The following is a 20,170-nucleotide window of genomic DNA, read 5'->3' on the forward strand; positions in this document are numbered from 1 at the left end:
GAGTGCCCCTAATTCCATCCCAAATCCCAGTGTCAGGTGTAGTTGCATTATGGGTGTGGGCACCTGAACCATTTCTGCTGCTACTGGGACACCCACTTCAGTGGAGGGAAGAGCACCTTGTCACGAGATTGAGATGTCTACGTATACCAGCCGAAGATACCCCGAAACAAGTTTTTCAGTAAATTCAAACTTGCTGTTGGATAATTGGCATTTTAAACACTTGTGGGTGACATTTCCTTCAGGATCTGATTCTGACATGCTACACATGCCTGCAGCATGTGGGCCTATAGTTACGGAAGTAGCAGGATTTCAAGTAGATGACACCATCCCACCAGTGCTCCTCTTCTGACAATACCCCACTTCCAGTCGAAGAGCACAAAATAAGGGGCAGAACAGCGTCCCGACCCAAATTTCAGCTGGCACGTCATCACTGCTCCACAATTGCATCCTTTTCTCCCCAAAGGCCCAGGAATTTGGGGCCTTAAGTGTCAGCAGGCTATTTAAACATCTCAATCAAGAAGATTGTTTTCTTGCACGATATATATACGTGCACACTTTCCAGGAGAGACCATTAGTCATTAGGAGCAGGAGCCCTGGTTGATTTTCCCCTCCCGATGTTTAGTTTAACTGTAGAGTCCCTAACCACTTCCCTAATTGAGATCAGATAACTCTTCACAAACTGAGGGCTGAACGTGGGGCTAAGGATCAGCTACTCCCTGAGTAAACTTGCTGTGCCTTCATTGAAGCCAAATATGCATTTCTAATGCACAGTGTAGTATATTTAACCCAAGCCCTTTTTATTTTGCACAAAGGTACCTCTTTTCAGTGAATATTTCTGAAAAGAATTGCAGCATTGGCCTTCACCTAGGCTTCTCGAAAAAAATTCTTAATTATAATGCAGAATTAGAGAAATTTATAGACATAGAAATATTCTCAATTCACAATGTTGTTCAATGAAACTAAAATGTTGTGTTTTTAAAAATATTATGCTGAATTGGTTAACAAATGAAGCAGTTTGATTTTTTACTAAGGGCTCATTGCTAAACTATCGTGCCCATCTGTAACAGTAATCAGAAGCAGCTGCAATATCTCTTCTACATCACTGAAACTCAGTGAAGTGTTAGCTGAATAGAAACCAAGATCTGAAGCAATTTCCAAAAAATTCTGATTTCAAAAACAGTCAAATTTAAATGTTACAATTTATCATAAATTCACATGGAGAATGAATATTAATGGTCGATACACTAGAGGAAATCCAATGATATGAACTGTGAGAGGGAACTCAACCATTTTACAAGTGCCATGGGGAGGTTTCTGTGTTTTATCTCATACCGTTATGAAATAGCTGGAGTTAAAATGGAAGCTGCCTTTCCTCACCAAAATAAACAATGAAGGTCAGAGACAAACTGCCTACAGTTAGGGTGTCCAAACTGCAACCCACGGCCTATTTCAATGGCCTTGAGCCCTGGCAATTTGGTCCACAAAGCTCAGGCAACTCAGTCCTATTTGCACTTATATTTCTTACTCGCTTTTAAAATTAAATGAGAAGTGTTATCCATTGAGTTGTATCTCAGTTACTCCTGATTAGAGGCAGCCATTTTGTGTAGGGCTCCTCCCGTCCTGTCTGCTCCTGTGGCCTCAGGAATGGGAACAGCACTCTGAGCTGCACTCCCTTTTTGCTGGCACTGGAGCAGAATTCCATAAAGTCGCCTGAAGGGGTGTTCTACATAAATTGTCTTCTGCCAGGCTCCCTCTGATCAACAGTTCCAAATCAGGGTAACAAGGCGTGATTGAGTGGTACCAGCAAGTTTGTAGGTATTTCTTTGGCACATCAGTAAACTTTATCTTTAATTTCAGTGTAGTAATAGTATAATAACACACAGGAGGCTCATCTGTTCTGGTTTAAAATTACATTTAAAGGAGCTGTTATTGTCTCAATGTGTTTTGTTGTAGGCTCAGACTACTTCATAAACTGCTGCAAAGCAAACCTTTTTAACCCTCATGGGTTAAATGCGTGCTATAGCAGTTACTGCTGAGTGTATGCTTTTCAATTTATTTTGCATGCATAACCTTTATGTTCAATAAAAAAAATATTGTAATACCACGCAATTAATGACGTAGAAACAACATTGTTGTCACTAGACACATTGTTGAGCTCTGCTCCCAGGACAATTTACCAGATGAGAACGAACCTTTCATCCACCAAGGAGTTTGCTGCTGTCATAATGGAAGTTTGAATAAGAATAGGCCAAGCCTTGTTTAATGAACCATTTCACAATTACTCGATCGTTCTGTGACCTTTGCCATCACAATACAAGCAGGAAACAAAAACAATAAAACAGGCACACAAGGTACGAGTCCTGTGTCTCTAAATTGGGGATAGCACATTTGTCCCATCTGCTATTGGGATGTCACAAGTCACAGCACACTCAAGTAATTGTGATACTGTTCAATGGATTGTTCTCCTCAGAATAAAGTTTCACAGATAAGGTGCAAATTAAAAACAAGCGAGTCAGATTTCACCAAATGCCAAAGAATGTCAATGAAGACTGAAGTGATGATATGGAACCTACTTTCAATGTAACATTACATCCCTTCCAACTGCTCTTAGGTGTGGCTAAAGCTGCTTTTAAGGTGCACTAAGACCTGTGCTAGGGTGTCAGTTCCCAACACATGGGCCACATGCAGCTAACTGCAGCCTGAAGCTTCTTGTTATTTGCAAAGGCCTGCAACTGGGAGGCCCATTTTCACCCAGTCTCTCCAGCCACCAGCCGCCGCGAATCCCGGCAAGTTTACTTTCAGGTTGCGGTCAGCTGTGTGAGACTTGCACTTCGGAAGCAAGGAATGTAAAAGCAGCTTACTCCAGAGACTTGAGCACAAAATCCAGGCTGACACTCCAGTACAGTACTGAGGGAGTGCTGCACTGTCAGAGGTGCCGTCATTCGGATGAGATGTTAAACCGAGACTCCGTCTGCCCTCTCAGGTGGACGTAAAAGATCAGTTGGCACTATTTCAAAGAGTGGGGAGTTCTCCCCTGTGTCCTGGCAAATATTTACCCCTCAACCAACATCACTAAAACAGATTATCTGGTCATTATCACATTGCTGTTTGAGGGAGCTTGCTGTGTGCACATTGGCTTCAGTGTTTCCTACATTACAACAGTGACTACATTTCAAAAATATTTCATTGACTGTAAAGTGCTTTGGGACGTCCTGAGGTCATGAAAGGAGTTATATAAATGCAAGTTTTTCTTTCCTTCTTCTATAGGTTTTTACAGAGTCCAGTTTCATCATATTTGACAAATACCCTCTATTGGTAACAGTTCAGGATATTTATAGCATCTAAATTATGCCACCAGTAATTCTCACCTATTAATCAGCACAGAAGCTGGTTTATTTCTGTGTACAGCTTAAACAATAGGATGCTATTGCTTAACTACCTTAAAAAAAATGCTTTCAACCAAGACATTAATAAAATCTACCACTGAAGTGAAGATAATTGTCAATAGAGCAATAACTGGGTTGGAGAAAGTTGCAGTTTTGCATTGTGCTACACAGGCTAGCCGCAGTCAAATGCTTTTAACATCCTTGTCACGGTTCAGGATTCTATGGCCATTTTATCCCCCATAAAAAAGGACATGAGCTGTCTTAAAGTGCATTTTGAGCAGAAGCTTGCCTAAAAGTGATTAGTTGCTCGATACAGTCCCATGCTCTGCTACAGTGGGTTGAGATGTGTTTTAACTGGGGCTGGACCATTGTTTTGAAGAGTTTCCAAGCAATGCCCATTCACTGGCAATGTCTGGTTATTCAGGAGACATCCAGTACTTGGTGTTGACAAATGTCTTTGTAGGTCTTTGAAGGGAGGTGTTTTTAAGAATCCACACAGACATCAGAAGTCAGCCAAAGCAGCAGAAAGGCTGCAAGGGAGAAATAACTCATAGATTACATTCCTACATTACAACAGCGACAGAAATAGTGCCATGGGATGTTTTACAAGAAGAAAAGAGGAGCTCTTCCCAGTGTCCTGGCCAATATTTATCCCTCATCCAACATCACTAAAAAACCCCAGATCATCTGGTCATTATCATGTTGCTGTTTGTGGGACCTTGCTATGCGCAAATTGGCTGCCGCGTTTCCTACATTACAATGTGACTACACTTCAAAAATACTTCTTTGGCTGTAAAGTGCTTTGGGATGCCCTGAAGTCATGAAAGGCACTATATAAATGCAAGTTCTCTCTTTCTTTCTTATAACTTCTGCACAGTTGGCATGAGGGATAGCAGAACAAATCCATCTTTATATGTTCAGTAAGAATCCAATCCCTCCACCCCCAAGTGGGCTGGTATATGTGTGTTCTTTATTTTTGTGATGGTACTTGAACAGAAGTTGAACTGATTGTACCAAATGACTTTTATCATACTCTGTGTTTTGCAAGTGGAATGAAGCAGTTTAGTAATCGAATCAAACGATGCCTCGCCTAACGCTAACTCAGTCTGCTTTCGGATAGATTAAAGGAGTACGTGTGCTTAGACATGGATATCTGGTCCAGGTCACAAGGGAGTTTCATCGTTACATTCCCAAGTCTTGCTACCATGCTAGCAGATACAGGACTGTGGGAGTCAACTTCAGTAAAAAAGCAGTCAACTGGACCACTGAAGGGAGTGACTGATCCCACTGAACCCGAGTAGATACCTGCGGCAGACCCGAATTCATAACAATCCCATTAGTTCATATTACAAATCCCTTTATTACACAAATGTTAACAAGTCCCATTTTAACCCCTTCTATATACCGCTGATTGTACAAACCCTGTATGTGGTGGCCACACACGTACCTTTTTCCTCGATTAACCCATCAGATCCAGGTAACGGACTTGCAAATGTTGTCTTTTTCTTCTTACGACTATCCCCACCTAGTGTAGTCCCTCCACTACCATCAGCTGCCCATGGTTGCGCAAGTTGCTTCTGAAGTAAATCATCAGTTGTGAACTGGTAACCATCTGGCTTACAAGTGGAAACATCGACACTGCAGAATAATGGTGTGCACTCAACGTCTTGTAAATGGAAAGAATCTTGGGAACTCTCCAAGATACCTTTGCTGCTTTGAATTTCTGAAATCTGAAGACACAAAGCATGGAAGATTATCATCAGACCAGTTTTTGTGATTAACTTCTGGGATCAGGGAGGAACTTCACAGCAATCTCTCTTCTTTGAAGTTTTAGCTGTGCTTATTTAGCTTCCTCAGGAGAGATGCCATCACTGTGCAAATTGTACTTGGCCTACTGGAAGCAGAGGGGTTGGTAGTCTGAATAGCCTTTTGATCGCTCCTTTTTCTTTCATGTTTATAAGCCCTCTAAATGTTTCCCCTGGGCCTTGACCCACCTATGGCTAGGAGGATAATTTGTTCCTGGACTGGGCTATTCTAAAGTAGTTGATTGGTAGGACAAGAATGGCCTGCGATGACTCGCCTTCCCCAATGTCACATAGAAATATACAGAAGTTACACCACCAACCAGCCCGTGTCAGCGTTTATCACTTTTATCCACCCCCTATTTCCATATCCCATCAACCCCTTTACCTTCATCCACCTATCCAATCTAATCTTCAATGTTGACATAGTTTCTGTCTCAACCACTAACCCTGGAAGTGAATTCCACAACCGTACAGCTCTCTGTGTGAAGAAGTTTCTCCTGCCCTCTGTTCTAAATCTCTACAATTTAATCCTGTATCTGTGACCCCTCGTTCTTGACCTCTCAACTACTGGAAACAGTTTGCTTCTCTCTACCTTGTCCAATCCTTTCATAATTTTTAACACTTCGATCATACCGTCCCATAATCTGCATTGTTCTAATGAGAAAAGACACATTTCTTTGAGTCTTTCTTTGTATTTATAATTCTTCAGACCAGGCAGCATCCTAGTGAATCTGTGTTGTCCTCTCTCTAAAGTCTCAATATCCTTCCGATGGTACGGAGCCCATACTGCGCACAGTGCTCTAACTGAGATCTTATTAAGTTTTAATGTAGGCTCATTGTTACCTCGTTCTTTTTATATTCTGTCCCAGGCCCCCACTCCCTGCTTTTCTATCTTAAACAAAAAAGAGCTGGTCATTAGTATCATAGGGGTTGAAACTTCGGATTCAATGGAAGGGAAAATCAGGTGGAAGAAAAATCAATGGAAGGGTATAATGGGCGGTCGGCCCGTATTGCCCATTTTCCCCTATGCCGAATGTTAAAATCAGCCCTATAGTTTATTTTTCTTCCATGCAACAGTCGTTCCCCCACAACAGATCTCTCTTCCCCCCGCTCCAAGCAGGCTCCCTTTATCTTTCAATCATATATAAAATGCCTGTGAGTTCAATATGCAAACACGAGTCTCGGCTTATATGTGTAAATGAGGTCGTAAAGTTGGTTTAATATACTGGAGGTTTGATCAATTACTTCTGGCGATTTGGAAAGAAAATTCAGAGCTTTATGCTGGAGATTTATTTGTGGTTGGTTGCCTCTCTTAGGAAGCTGAGTGGGATGAACAGTCCCCATTATAGGGCAGCCTGTGTATAGCAAAGGGAAGAAATGGGCTCGTTGGGATGAATGTCTGAAGTTCTTAAGATTCAGTGCGCTGCCACAGCAAATTGCTCCCTCTCGTGGCTACTGTGGAGATATTCATTCAGAAGGTAAATTGAACTGAAACGACAACTTGGAGAGTGATTGTATCCAGGCCTTTGAAACAGAAATCCAATCTTCTGCTGCTGCAGTTGTCAGATAGTTCTTCAGAAAAGCCATTGTTACTATTCTCCTGGACAACATTTTGAATGTAGATGTCCACAACCTTATCTAGTTCACAATTCGTTAGCTTGTTAACTCATACCCTACTGAATAGATAGGAACTTTATGTAATGTAATGAGCAGCTCTTCCTAGGCCCCTTCAAATGCTGCTCTAAATCGCTTAGACACATGCAAGATCAGCATGAACTGACACACTCTCTTATGTCCTCTCTCTTCAAGGAAGCAAACTTACCTCCCTTAGGGAACCTGGCTGAAATAGGAAACATACTACAGGAGAATATTTCTTCTCTGCGTTGTATGCAATGGATGTTCTCACCCACTTTCAACAAGGTCTCTCTCCACTCCAAGCACGTTCCCTCTGCCATCTTCCCACTCGTTATAAACTGATTATGCGACACACAGCTCAAAGGAAATAATTCCCATCTGTGGGAAATTATGGGATTACAGGGATGATCCCAGGTTCAGCAAATCAGTACTGCAATGAACTATATCACAACCACCAATTTTCCTTTTTTATTTGAAAATAATTTTCAATTGTAACTAATTATAAAGAACAAAATACGTGTTTTATTCCTCATTTTAATGAAATTTATCTACCATCAATACAGCTTACCTTCTCATGGTCTAGTTCTTCCATAGAATCGCAGAACACCTCACTTTCTGAGTCACTTGTGAAATGATTAGGTTCAGCTACTTCCACCGGGTAATTCTTGCCACTGTCTGAAAATCAAAAGTCGAAATTTGCCAAAAATCAAAATTGACAAGAAGCAAAAATAAATCTCTTACCCAACGATCTACAGGTTTTTAAATGACATGCTTGGTGTCACCTAACCTGTACTAGATTTATTTCATCTTCTGCACTCATGGATCATGACCCTTCACCTGGGTTTCTGAATAATACACATTTTAAAGACTAAGTACCAAGTTAGGACTGGTACTGAGTTCTACATAAGTCAAAGGAAGATTGAATCCAATGCTTCAAAGAACAAGCTATGATTTTAAATGTGAAAAAAACAGTTTTCCAGTACTTGCAACGGATTTCCCGTGTCTCTCAATTCGTGAGGAAACAAGGCACGAATACGGTGACAGCCATTTTGCAAGAAAGGAATGTACCCTTTGTACATGGAACCTTCACGCAGGGTACCTCACAAAGTCAGATTTTCTGACCAAACGGACTGTCACTGTGGGGAATTTGTGAGCCTCATCCAGAACACAGGTAAATCCAGTTTTCTTGCAGAACGGAGAATTGCTTTAAATGACACCTAAGTCTTTCAAAAGTTTCACGTATTACTGGTACTGTGTACATGTTAGGATTTACAATTATTCGTAAAAATGTAAGAGAATTAAAACAAATACACGGGCATCCATTTCAGGACTTTCACAGCTGAGCTTGTATTAATGGTCTTGAAGTAAACAAAAAAAAGTCATTTAAACTGTTCTCCCTGGGATAATGAGGTTCCATAGCAGCAAAAGTGGAGATGAACACAAGTAATGGACCTCGTTTCTTTCTAGATCAGTAAGTTCAATCAACAATATCAATAATGACAATCTATTCCAACTCCATCCACTGTGCCATTTTTAGGACTTTTTGGAATTGAAACGAAGATTTGTAAGTTTAATGCATATTTTACCATACAACAAACAAGGCTGTTTTGGTATATTTAGTGCCACACTAACAGGATGCAGACAGCTGTAACAAGCCTGGGTATTTTATGAATTTGAGCTCAGTAGTTGGTGAGACCACTGAAAGACTTGAAGGAATTGTGCTAAATTGTCAACTCGGCAAGTTATAGATTTCTTGTAGTCTAATACTTTCTTTGCCAATCTCAGTTCATCACGTGGTGGTTAGTTTTATATCTGAATTTCTCCATTTCAGAGACAGAGATTCAGGCGATGACTCACGCAGACAGAAGTAACATTTTGGCCAGATTTTGCTGTGACAGGGCATCTAACGGTGTCTGCCGTTAGTTAGACTTGCCCTTACACGTTTAGATTTTAACGTTTTTTTACGTGGCAAGTTGCTGATAACATCGCAGTGAGGGAAACCGGGCATCTGGGACCTGCGTGAACAGGGCAAGCAACTGTGTATCAATTTAACCAATGAGATTGAAGGATTGTGAAATTAACAGTGCGAGGATGGAGGAGGAAGTGTAAGTTAGAGTGGATGAATTCAATGTCAAATCAGGTACAGAAAGAGAAATAATTGAGAGGGAAAGAAAGTTTGGATTAAGAGAGAAAGAAAAAAAAAAAGATAGAAAAGAAAAGTAAAAAAAAATTAAAATTTAACATTATTAAAATCACCAACAACAATTAAAACCTGAAGGAATGAAACTCTGCTGAAATTATCTGAAAACCTGAAGGAATAAAACTTGTAACAGTTAATTTTCAGTGCCAGAGAGGTTGTTTGGCAGTAATTGACCCTTATCATCACACCATTAAAAGGGTACTTAGCCTGGAATGGACAAGACTTAACTTTCTCTGGCGAGTTTAGTTCATATCTACTATGTAAATACAGCAACTTCACACCATTTAATGCATTTCAATGGTGAGGCAGACGGCAGGGTGCCGTTTTCACAAAGCTAACGGCGGGGCAGCGCCACTCGGACAACAACTTTTGGATATTTGAGTTTAACCGCGCATCTGCCTCTCGCCTGAAGTTGCTGTACCATTTGCACATAAATAATGGCGAGCGCCATTTGCCCGACTGTTATTTTGACAGGAAAATCTGGGCCATTGTTACTTGTGGCATAACACTCACTGATTGGAGCAGTTGAAACAAACCTCTTGATACGACTTTTGAGAACCAATTATTTATACTTTTGAAGAAGATGTTTCCATTTCTTGCGTCTGGTCTTTATTCAGCTGATGAGGTATATTGACCCTGTATTTTAGATGATTTTTCAACAAATATAGTGTTCAGCGACTTTGCCTATCCACAGAGCTGTAGCACGTGACTCCTTTTTTCATAAAAAGAGGGACAGTGGGAATTGGCCTGATGTTGGAAGCAGATTTCACTATCATTCATCTGTCCTTGGAGCCTGATTGATAATTATGCAGTTTGGAGATGCTCTTGCTCACTGTAATCTATCCTGTTTTTCATTAATTGTTTTAATAATATTTTAATGAATTAAATGTACTGAATGGAAAAGTGTGGAAGGCACTAACTTATTTTCACTTTCCCACAAAAGCTCTGAATTTAAAGTTATATAAAATCATTTGCTATTTTTTCCTCACAAAATACATGATGCATATAATAATTTGAATAAATGTAGTGAAAAAATAGAATAGAGAATCTATTTGTTCCTTCCACAATGTATCTTTATGACATTTTATAGTGAAACATGTTACTTGAATCAGAGACATTTTCATTATTATGTATTGAGTGGGTAAATTAATTTATGAATATTCCAGGGACTCTGCTATTAATGAAATGTATAACTGATTGGGATAAGTCTTGTACCACTTAAAGTAAAAGGTCTAAGTATATGGAAATGATACTAAATGGGAACATAGGATGAATGGAGCGAAGAGGGAAAAATTAATTTAGAGATCTGGGAAGATAGAATTGACGTGTTATAAAATGTGCTGAAACGACAGGACTAACATTTTAAAATCATAGACTCTTACAGCACAGAAGGCGGCCAATCAGCCCATCATGCCTGTGCTGGCTCTTTGAAAGAGTTATCCAATTAGTTCCACTCTCCTGCTCTTTCCCCATTGCCCTACAATTTTTTCCTTTTCAAGTATTTATCCAATTCCCTTTTGAAAGTTACTACCGAATCTGCTTCCACCATGCTTTCAGGCAGTGCATTCCAGATCATAACAACTCGCTGCGTAAAAAAATTGTCCTCATCTCTCCTCTGGTACATTTGCCCATTATCTTAAAATCATATACCTGTGATGTCATGAAACGATGAGGGATTCTCTAGAGGCTGATTTGTCCTCATGATTTCCACTGTTGCATCCGGCTGAGAGATCTCAACCTCTGGATCAAGATCTCCATCCTCTGGAACAATGCCATTGGTTTGACATGGGTCCTTATCACTGTTGCCATTTTGCGTGACCTCATTCTCATGAAATCGATCTGTTTTTCCTACAAAAATAAATTCAGATTTTAAAATTTTATTGTACTAAAGTTTTTCAATATTCGCTATCCAATTAAATCATATATTCTTTCTTCGGAATGTTTAGTTCCTGGGTAAATCCACTTTTCTAAGGCTATAACATCACATCCCTCTATTCTAATTACTTCCTCTAGTTCTCATGCTTTGTGCTTTTGTATGTTAATACTACAGCTGTGACCCATTTATAGTACCATTTTCCCTTCTGTTTTTGTTATAATTTCCTTCAGATCTTTCTTAACTGGTCTCCTATCTGTCCTAGGTATATCTTTCCATACCTCACTACTTGGGTTTATAATTTTAGACTACTTTACCCCTTCACTATATTTAATCATAACTCCTCCCCCCCACGCCATGTTCTCAGGTAAGTCTCTCCATCCCATCCCCAGGTTTAAACTCATAGGTCACAACTTTGTCTATTCTTGGTGCCAGTTAGGTTCAGGTAGAATCTGTCCCTTCTGTACAGCTACCTTCTGTTCCAAAGCTGGTCCTAATGCCCCACAAACTTGAAACCCTCCCCCCTACACCACTCTTTTAATCTTCTTCCAGCTGGTTTAATGCATGGCATAAAGTAGTATTCCCACGAATGCAACCCTTAACATCTCGCTTTGTAACTTTCTTTCTAGCTCTTCCTATTCCCCGAGCAAGATCCCTTTTTCAGTCCCGTCAACATTGGTTGTTTCAACATGGACTTGGATCGCTGGTTGCTCATCCAATATTCTCGAAATATTGGATGTTCTTCGATGTCTTTCAGCCTGGCACATTTACCCTCCAAAAACTGGCAGTCTATTCACTTCGATCATTTTGCAATCTGCACCGGATTTATTTTCCATCTAAATCGCACGTCACCGGCAATGGTTTGACCAACTGAAATGCTGATATCTCAAACTCCAAATCAAGTAAACACTTTTGGCTTTCCAACAATATCTCTCAAAAAATTTAGTCTTTAGGTATAAGACAGCAAGGAACACAATTTTCTTTAGGGTGGTATGGCATTAAATGACAATTCTTGTGGGGGTTGTATGTCCTTTATAAGGAATTCTAAACACGTAGAGGGAGAGCGATTTGGTGGGAGAGAAAAAAAGGAAAGAATTGGGAAAAGGTAGTAGACGGACTGTGTTCATAAAAATATTAAGGTCAGCACCAAAATCACATATTTAATAAGGAGATGTTAAGACAGGTGACCTCAAGCTTGGTCAAAAAGGTAGGTTTTAAGGAGCGTCTTAAAGGAGGAGAGAGAGGTGGAGAGACGGAGAGGTTTGGGGGGAATTCCAGTACTTGAGGCCTAGACAGCTGAAGACATGACCACCAATAACACTGCTTTACAGAGGAATAACCAGCCATACTTTCCTATTTCATGGGAAATAGGTGAAATACCTGATCTTCATCATAATTTAAGTCTCACTCATGAAATCACAGAAACAGTGTGGATTTGAAATGTATGATTTTGTTAAATAGCAGCCAATCTCAACGTATCTGAGATAATGATCCTTTAACACTTCTCAAGTAAACGTCAATGTTCATCAATGCAGCTATGCATTATGAAATATTTGTAGAGAATGGATCAACAATTAGCAAAAGTTCATGGCCAGGTCCTGTATGTAGTGGCAATGCAGCATCACAATCAGATTTTTGGTGGGAGGCAGAATCCAGATATGTTAAGGAGATAATAAGCATAGCAATTTGTCACTGAAAGAGTAGTGTCCATGTCAGGTACCCTGATGGACTTGCAGGAGATTCAGAAAAAGTTGTACGCCCTAAAGAAGAGTGCAATGGTAAGGTATGAATATTACTTCAAAGTAGCAGCAAAGGACATATGTGGACATAAAGGAAAATAGTAGCATAGTAAAATAGTAAAAAATCTGTTTTTTTTAAACTAACGTTCACTAATCCATTTTTGGAGGAATTGGAATCCAGGAATTAATTATCGATTAGCATTTTCTACCAACATTACACCACTTTTTACTCATGGCTACTTTTTCATTAAAATTAATAAAGAGAGAAAAATATGACTCAACATATTTAAAATGTAGTATTCTAGGTACCTGGAGTTCTAACACAACATGATATATGGGCCAAACAATTCAAAAATTAGCTGTCAAATCTGAGAGATTGTGTAGGGAAGGGCAGGGGAACGGATGCTGATTTGAAATCTTCTGAAAAATGCTTTTCAAAAGCTATTTGAACTTTAACTGCTAGCCCCACTGATAAAGAGGAAAAAGAGAATAAAAGACTAGAAAAGGATGGAGAAAGCAAAAAATGTCCAAAAAATGGATTTACAATAGTTCACATTTTGAACGTGCTCCTCCTGCACAGAAAGACATCTCAAAATTTCTTTACAGAGCAAAGAGCGACAGGTCAAAATAACAGCACTGGGAAAAGAGTTTGGGATAAAAACAGAAAATGCTGGAAATACCTGACAAAGGTCATCGACCTGAAACGTTAACTCTGTTTCTCTCCCCACAGATGCTGCCTGACCTAAGTATTTCCAGCATTTTCTGTTTTTATTTCAGATTTCCAGCATCCATGGTATTTTGCTTTTGTTAAGGAGTTCGAGAGTGGGGCTAAAAGCATGGTCAATGAGATTTTTTTGGGGGGAGGATTTTGAAAGCAGGAAGGGGGATGGCGAGATGGAGGGGTCTGGCTAAATTAGTTGTGTACACTGTAGCCATAATTCAGTCCACCTTAACACTCACTCAGCGTCCTTTCCCGATAGCTTCATGCTGATTCTGTGAGGTTGCCTAGTTCATAGAAATGCAAAAGATTAAGAAGATGTTCTTACTGTTTGCTGCTACATCTTGCTCCTCTTCACTCTGTTCCTCTGAGGCCATGCCACTATCATGGTTTTTCAATGTTCCATTCCTTATAATATATGGAGTCGATGTCAGGGGACCATCATGAATTTCACCTAAAAATCCAGGGCATTCTTTCGTCACAAAATGTTGTCAATGGAATTTGAGGAAAATAAGAGGCTGCAGATTATTATTCAATATATTAAAAAAATCTATTGTAACATAAACTCACCAATTGAGTGATTCAATGAGAAGAATGTACAATGAAAAATATCCAAAAGTGTTTGTTTTCTGCATTTAATTACAGTACACAGTTGTGCTTATTGGATCCTGGCCCATCGTGAGCTGCTGACTATGCAGTGTGCGCTATACTGGAAGAATTCTATACTATTTCAAACAATACAACATCCTTCATGGTTAGTAATTAATCTGAATTCCACACCTCTCAGCTGATATAATACCTGAAACCAAGAGCACCCCAGACAGCAATGTACACCACGAGATTACAACTTTTATGACATCCAATGAAACCATCCTGCCTACTCGCCAGGTGAGTCCTTTTGTCAATCAACTCGTGTCAGTGGCTACACGGGAACGGAATGTAACCAGATGAAATGGGCCATAAACACTGGGTGCTTTCGTTTCTTCCAAAACTCACAAGTGCCACTGGCCATTGGCGTATGCATGATGGAGTTTGTAAGTTTGTGCATACAGGCTTCAAAAGAAACTAAGTGCAGGCAATACAAATGCACTGGTATGAGTGAGAGAGCATGTGTGTCTCATTTGCTCAAATGGCCTAAGTGTAACAGAGATATTAGACAGGTTACAAGAATGGCTGGTATGGAGAGTGGAGGCTGGAGTTTCAGGTACACTGTGCAATTGGGAGTGCTTAATGCTGACAATGAGTAGCCCAAGTGATGTTACATGTTTGTTTCTCGATTATTGACGTCCCTCACTTTAATTAAGCTACAAAAACAAATAGAAGCAAACCTGGGACTAGGTATTTAAATATTATTTTCTTTCAGCATTCAGGCTTCCCATCTGCTAATTGATGTAGATTTTTTGTTGCTTTAAACATCTTTCTGTGTACTTGCCGTGACCACCATCAAAAAATAAACACAACTTTAAAGAGCACGGAAACATTGTATTTTTGGTGCTATTTTGTTCCACAGTGAGAGACTATTCACAATTAATTTACATGATAAAGAAACAGCCTTCCTGACCGTGTACAGTGCACTGCTCGCCAGTTAGGGAACTGCCATCTGCTGAGAGAGGGCTGATAAGGACTGACAGTTCCGGAGGTGGGTGCTTGTGCAAAGAACATTTTAATTGGGAGTTTTTCTTCGGGAACGATGAGTTTAGTTTAACATTGAAGGCTGAAACAGGAACCCTGTAAAGTGATAGTGAATTTGTACAATGTTTCCAATGTGAACAGGTTGTTTAGCAGTCAATTAACTATGAACGGCTAACTGCTTAATTATGAGAACCAGAAACTAGGGTTTAAGGGTCTCTCTCAGTCTTCTGCTGAAAGTACATTGGGGTAGAATTTCCCTTATTCACTAAAGTTAGCCAAACAAATTGTGAATACAAATTGATTTCCCTGCTTTATACTCATCCCAACTTTTTCACCTTTAGCAAACAGAGGAAAATATCCCCCTCCCCTTATCTTTCCTCATACCTGATACCTTCTTCAGAGAGAAGCCTGGAGGTCTGGGCATATCCTCGACAACTTCATAGAGCGGCTCAAACAGATTGAAGTCCTGGTCTGCGTTTTCAGTCCCTGACATCTTATCGATAACCTGGGTAAATGGAGGAGAACATTAATATTTGAAAACCAGCAGAATATTACCCAACAATCACTCAGCAATTGTTCCTCAGCTGCTACGCAAACATAAGAGGAAGACTGACATTCTTTGGTTTCTTCTGAAATAAATGTAAATACTGAAGGTTTTCTATATTTCCAAACTACTTTCAAACTCTGCTTTGTATTACGCAGCATTAGACAGTTACAAAATCTAATTTGTAGTATGAACCAGTGTAGATTTTGGATACTATGGAGGACATTTTGTCCACAAAATGTTAGAGACTCTTACCACCTGTACCCCGCTGTGAATTAAAGGAAAGAGAAGGCTGAGAGGTGATCCGATAGAGGTCTTTAAGATGATGAAAGAGTTTGATAGGGTAGATGTAGAGAAAATGTTTCCACAAATGGGGGAATCCAAAACTAGAGGTCATAAATATAAGATAGTCACAATTAAATCGAATAGGGCATTCAGGAGAAACTTCTTTACCCAAACAGTGATAAGAATGTGGAACTCGCTACCGCAAGGAGTAGTTGAGGCAAATAACATAGATGCATTTAAAGGGAAGCTGGATAAGCACACGAGGGAGAAATGAACTCCAGGGTATGTTGATAAGGTCAGATGAAGTAGGGAGGGAGGAGGCTCATTAGGAGCATAAATGCCAGTATAGACCAGTTGGGTCGAAAGGCTTGTTTCTGTGCTGTAGACTTGATGTAACTCAATGCAACTCCAAGCATTATATCTGTGAGATGATATTTGCCAGTTTCTAATTTTTAACTGTAAAGTTAAATATATCTGCATCACACTGTTTCTTTTAAAATTCCCCAAATGGTTGTCCAACAGAGGGACAATTGCAAGTTTCTAGAAGGGTTCTACAAGGATTACAGACTCTGAAAATGTTGGTACACTAGACACCAAGTCCAGAGCTCTGACTTGACTACTAGAAGCAAACCGAGTTTTATTATGGGTGTATACTGCCTTCATCAGCCTCCACCCACCCCATGTGCCTGCAAAACTCACATTCACTAACAAGTTTACTGTAAAAGCCAGCTGTATCTCTCACATCTCTCCCTCTCCTGATTCTCACTTCTCTCCTGCTCCCGATTCTCACTTCTCATCCCGTCAGCTCGCCCACTCCCGATTCTTATGTCTCTCCCTAGTTTTGCGTCTCTTCCACTCTGCTGCTGCTCCTGTTCTACATCATCCAGATGACCCAAGACCTCCTTTCTGCTGCTGGTTAACTGGTGATAGGTGGGCAGCTTCTGGTGCACAACAGCTGGTGGTGGAAGGCTGTGGGCTGGCTGCTCCAGGTCAGTGCTCCAACTCCTGGTCTGCTGCTTCAGTCTCCTTTCCTCCTCAACAAACACTGTGTTTATAGTTAAAGTGTCTCCATCTATCATAGTGTCATGTCATTAGCATTACTTCTAGGTCACAAAATCTCTCTCCGAGCATAACTGATTTCACGTAAGATGATGCAGATGATTATAATGCTGTATGGCCCTGTCAATACTGCTTACTGTGGGGCTACATGAAGTGCGCTTCTTCAGAGTGGGTCAGATAATGACAAACGTTCCTTATCCCCACCAAGATGGAGTGTTCAGCTGCCACGTTTAGCCCCGGGCCTTTCCACAAAAGAGTTACACATGAAACAAGTTCATCATTTTCACATATTAACTCATCTCTTTGTTATTCACCCTTGTCTGCATGAGCTTCAGCTTCACATTACAGTTTAATGACACTGAAAATTTCCCTCTTTTATGCAATTTATGTCATTATCTAGCTTCACAGGCATTTAAGTGCCTTCAACTTAAACAAGAATTCTGAATGTAAAATGTTTGAGCCCTTAAAACGTGAGGGGATTAAAAATTTCTTACAACTAAAATCTGTTCTGTTTTTAAGATTCTTTTTGTCTTCTCTGCTATTTCAATCTCTCTCATCCTCAATTGACAGGATTTATAATTACACTTCAGTCAGCCAACAGGGGGCAGTCCAGAACCCTGGGTGACTTCCTCCAAAGCTCCTTCTCTCTGAAGAATCTGGGCACTGCTTGGCACCTCCCCACTGGCACAGATAAGATCATGTGGCAAAACTGTGAATGCAAACTCACATCCTTCCACAGCACTTCAGGGTACCAATCTGCTGTACCTCTAAGCCAGTTTAAACAATGTTCAGTATTTAAATTCCTTCATCAAAGGCTACGTGAATAGGCCAGTAAAGTGGAGTTACAAATAAAATATGAATTAATATTCTTTGTTGGAAGTGGAATATAATGGAGGGCCGATAAAACAGACTATGAGGTCATTATCTCATTGCTGTTTGCGGGACCTTGCTGTGCGCAAATTGGCTGCCGCGTTTCCCTACATTATATCAGTGACTACAGTTCAAAAGTACTTCAGTTGGCTGTGAAGCGCTTTGGGACATCCTGAGACTGTGAAAGGTGCTATATAAATGCAAGTCTTTTTTTCTTTTCTTTTAAATCAAACAATCATGCTTTATCGCACTCAGGGGTTGTGGATATGAATTCACAAGAATCTACCTCCTGTGCTGCTTTCTTTATCTCTTCAACATAAGTCGTCATGGCTTCTTTTTTTGACATATTCCCCAGAGTTTTCCATGCATCCCTGTAGGAGGCAACAAGCACACATCTGTTCATTTGCAGCTAGTGCTTATTCTACCCAGTGCATATCAAATCATATTAACAGTGATCCCCAACGAGTGGAGTGAATAAATAGCTGGCGATGATATCATCTGTTCCAAACACACATTCAACTGTAGCTAAAGCGGCTCAGTATAAAATTGCCATTCTCATTGCAACATAGCCCAGTTCCATTTTGTGTAATATAGCTTTCAAAAGGGGATCTCTAACCTACTTTAAATTTTTATTTTCAATCCTCTTTGTGCTGTGTATCGCCATATTTAACATGCTGCAAAATGTTACTGAATTCAACTAGAGGACAGTTTTGGTTTCAAAAAACATCAGAAATCCTACACCATGAGCTACAGTATTGTGGAGAAATATACTGCTGTTGTTTACAATTATTAAGGATATTTTTACTTCTTTTCCTGCAGTGCATTCTGGTAGGATGATATCACTGTGCTCTGTAGACGTACTTTACAATTCTCTACAGGATTCCTGCTCATCAAAGTTAGTGTTCATCATTTTTTCAACTCAAATCACAACACGGAGGATTACAGAGTATAGACCATTTTAGAATTTGTTGTTGGAGCTACTACTCCCAGGACATTTATTTGCAACATAATTCATGAAAAAAAAAATTAAAAATAATTTTCAGTGATATGAGCTACTCTAATTACATGCGTTTGACTGTGGATCCAGATTGATGATTGCAGAAACAATTATTGTAAAATCTGGTGTATAAGCACATATTTAGTGGCCAGTATCCTGAAGCCTAAATACAGGGAACAATATCATTTTTGAAATTTACTTGAAAACAGAATGGGGTTTACAGAATGGATTATTTGAAGTCGGATGTTTCAATCCACATTTATGACCATTTGTCTGTAAACAAGAGTCATCAAGCTCCCCAATCACAAGGGAGATGAGCAGGAGGTGGTGCAAGCAGCCCTACCTCCTGGGACCAACCCAGCAACAGGCAAAGGTGGTGATGGACGACAGAGTGGGGTGCGGCAGGTATTTGGTTGCAGCAAGTTTGGGACCTCTGGGAACTTCAGCAGACTTCTTTAAAATCAAACAGCTAAAACACATTGGCCCAGAATTTGCTGGAACGGGACATCTCGCCAAATGCCCCGTTAGTTAGATTTTTTCCCTTCACTCTTCAACTGGAAACATTTTTACACTGCAAGTACGAGCTGATAACAGCGTGTCCCAAAAAGATTTATAGCTGTATCTTTTTCATGTTTCATGAGATACAGAAGAAGAAAATAACAAAAATAATTCCACTTTCAACCCTCCCCTTTTTTTCACCAGGTGAGTGAAATGTCTTGAGAGTGCAGTCCATCTCAGTACAGACACAAACTTCTCCTGACTAGGTGGAAGACTACCCTCAGTTCTCAATACAAGACAACCCAGGTCATACAACTGATTGGCCTACTACTAGTGGGTTAGGTCACCGTATTTTTCTTAACTGTACAGTGCTGGTATGTGAGAACTCAACTGTCATAATTTACTCTTTTGTGCTGGAGGTTAAACCACTATAGTGTGAAGATTCATTTACTTAAGAACAGTCTACACTGCCAGGTGATAAATGGTACCTCGGGTGCTGAGACAATTAGGTTGTCATATTGAGGAAAGCGACCGGTCAATCATGAATAATATAGACAAGTATTCTAGAGTTTCGCTTGATTTGATTTCGGGGCCTGGCACAGGAGGAACATTTTTTGGCCTTTTCCTCAGGAGATTAAATGGATTGGGTAGAGTCCCTATCAGCACAGATTACAAGTCGTCCTTCGAAGGAACAGACCTGATGGGTTGAATGGCCTTTTCTTGTTTGGTGCACTTTTACAACGTTACAAGTATGTAAAAAGTGATGAGGATGGAATCCATGATTATAGAACTGTGCATGAATAATGAAATGTAACCAGTTATCTAAGCCTTGGCCCTGCCAACCAGCACCTAAACTGTCTGGATTTAGGTAAGTGCAATGTGTCACTATGTGTGTGCACTTTGTATTAGGAAAATTCTACAGGTGGAGA

The 20,170-nt window shown here is 40.0% G+C and overlaps 1 protein-coding gene across 6 annotated transcripts in view; it reads right to left on the reverse strand.

Annotated features, from left to right (window-relative positions):
• Positions 1–20,170, reverse strand: part of LOC137299941 (acyl-CoA-binding domain-containing protein 4-like) — a 71,641-nt gene that overhangs the window by 32,275 nt on the left and 19,196 nt on the right. For 3 of the 6 annotated variants that reach the window (XM_067968952.1, XM_067968953.1, XM_067968951.1), the window contains exons 4-9: positions 18,033–18,117; positions 15,373–15,493; positions 13,685–13,828; positions 10,677–10,874; positions 7,395–7,501; positions 4,834–5,116 (exon numbers count right to left, since the gene is read on the reverse strand). In XM_067968952.1, coding sequence (XP_067825053.1) covers positions 4,834–5,116; positions 7,395–7,501; positions 10,677–10,874; positions 13,685–13,828; positions 15,373–15,493; positions 18,033–18,117 — 938 coding nt within the window. The remainder of the gene's footprint in view (positions 1–4,833; positions 5,117–7,394; positions 7,502–10,676; positions 10,875–13,684; positions 13,829–15,372; positions 15,494–18,032; positions 18,118–20,170) is intronic. The other 3 variants (XM_067968956.1, XM_067968954.1, XM_067968957.1) reach the window with 2 other exon arrangements.

Source organism: Heptranchias perlo, chromosome 30 (assembly GCF_035084215.1).
Source record: "Heptranchias perlo isolate sHepPer1 chromosome 30, sHepPer1.hap1, whole genome shotgun sequence".
NCBI classification, from domain to species: Eukaryota; Metazoa; Chordata; class Chondrichthyes; order Hexanchiformes; family Hexanchidae; genus Heptranchias; species Heptranchias perlo.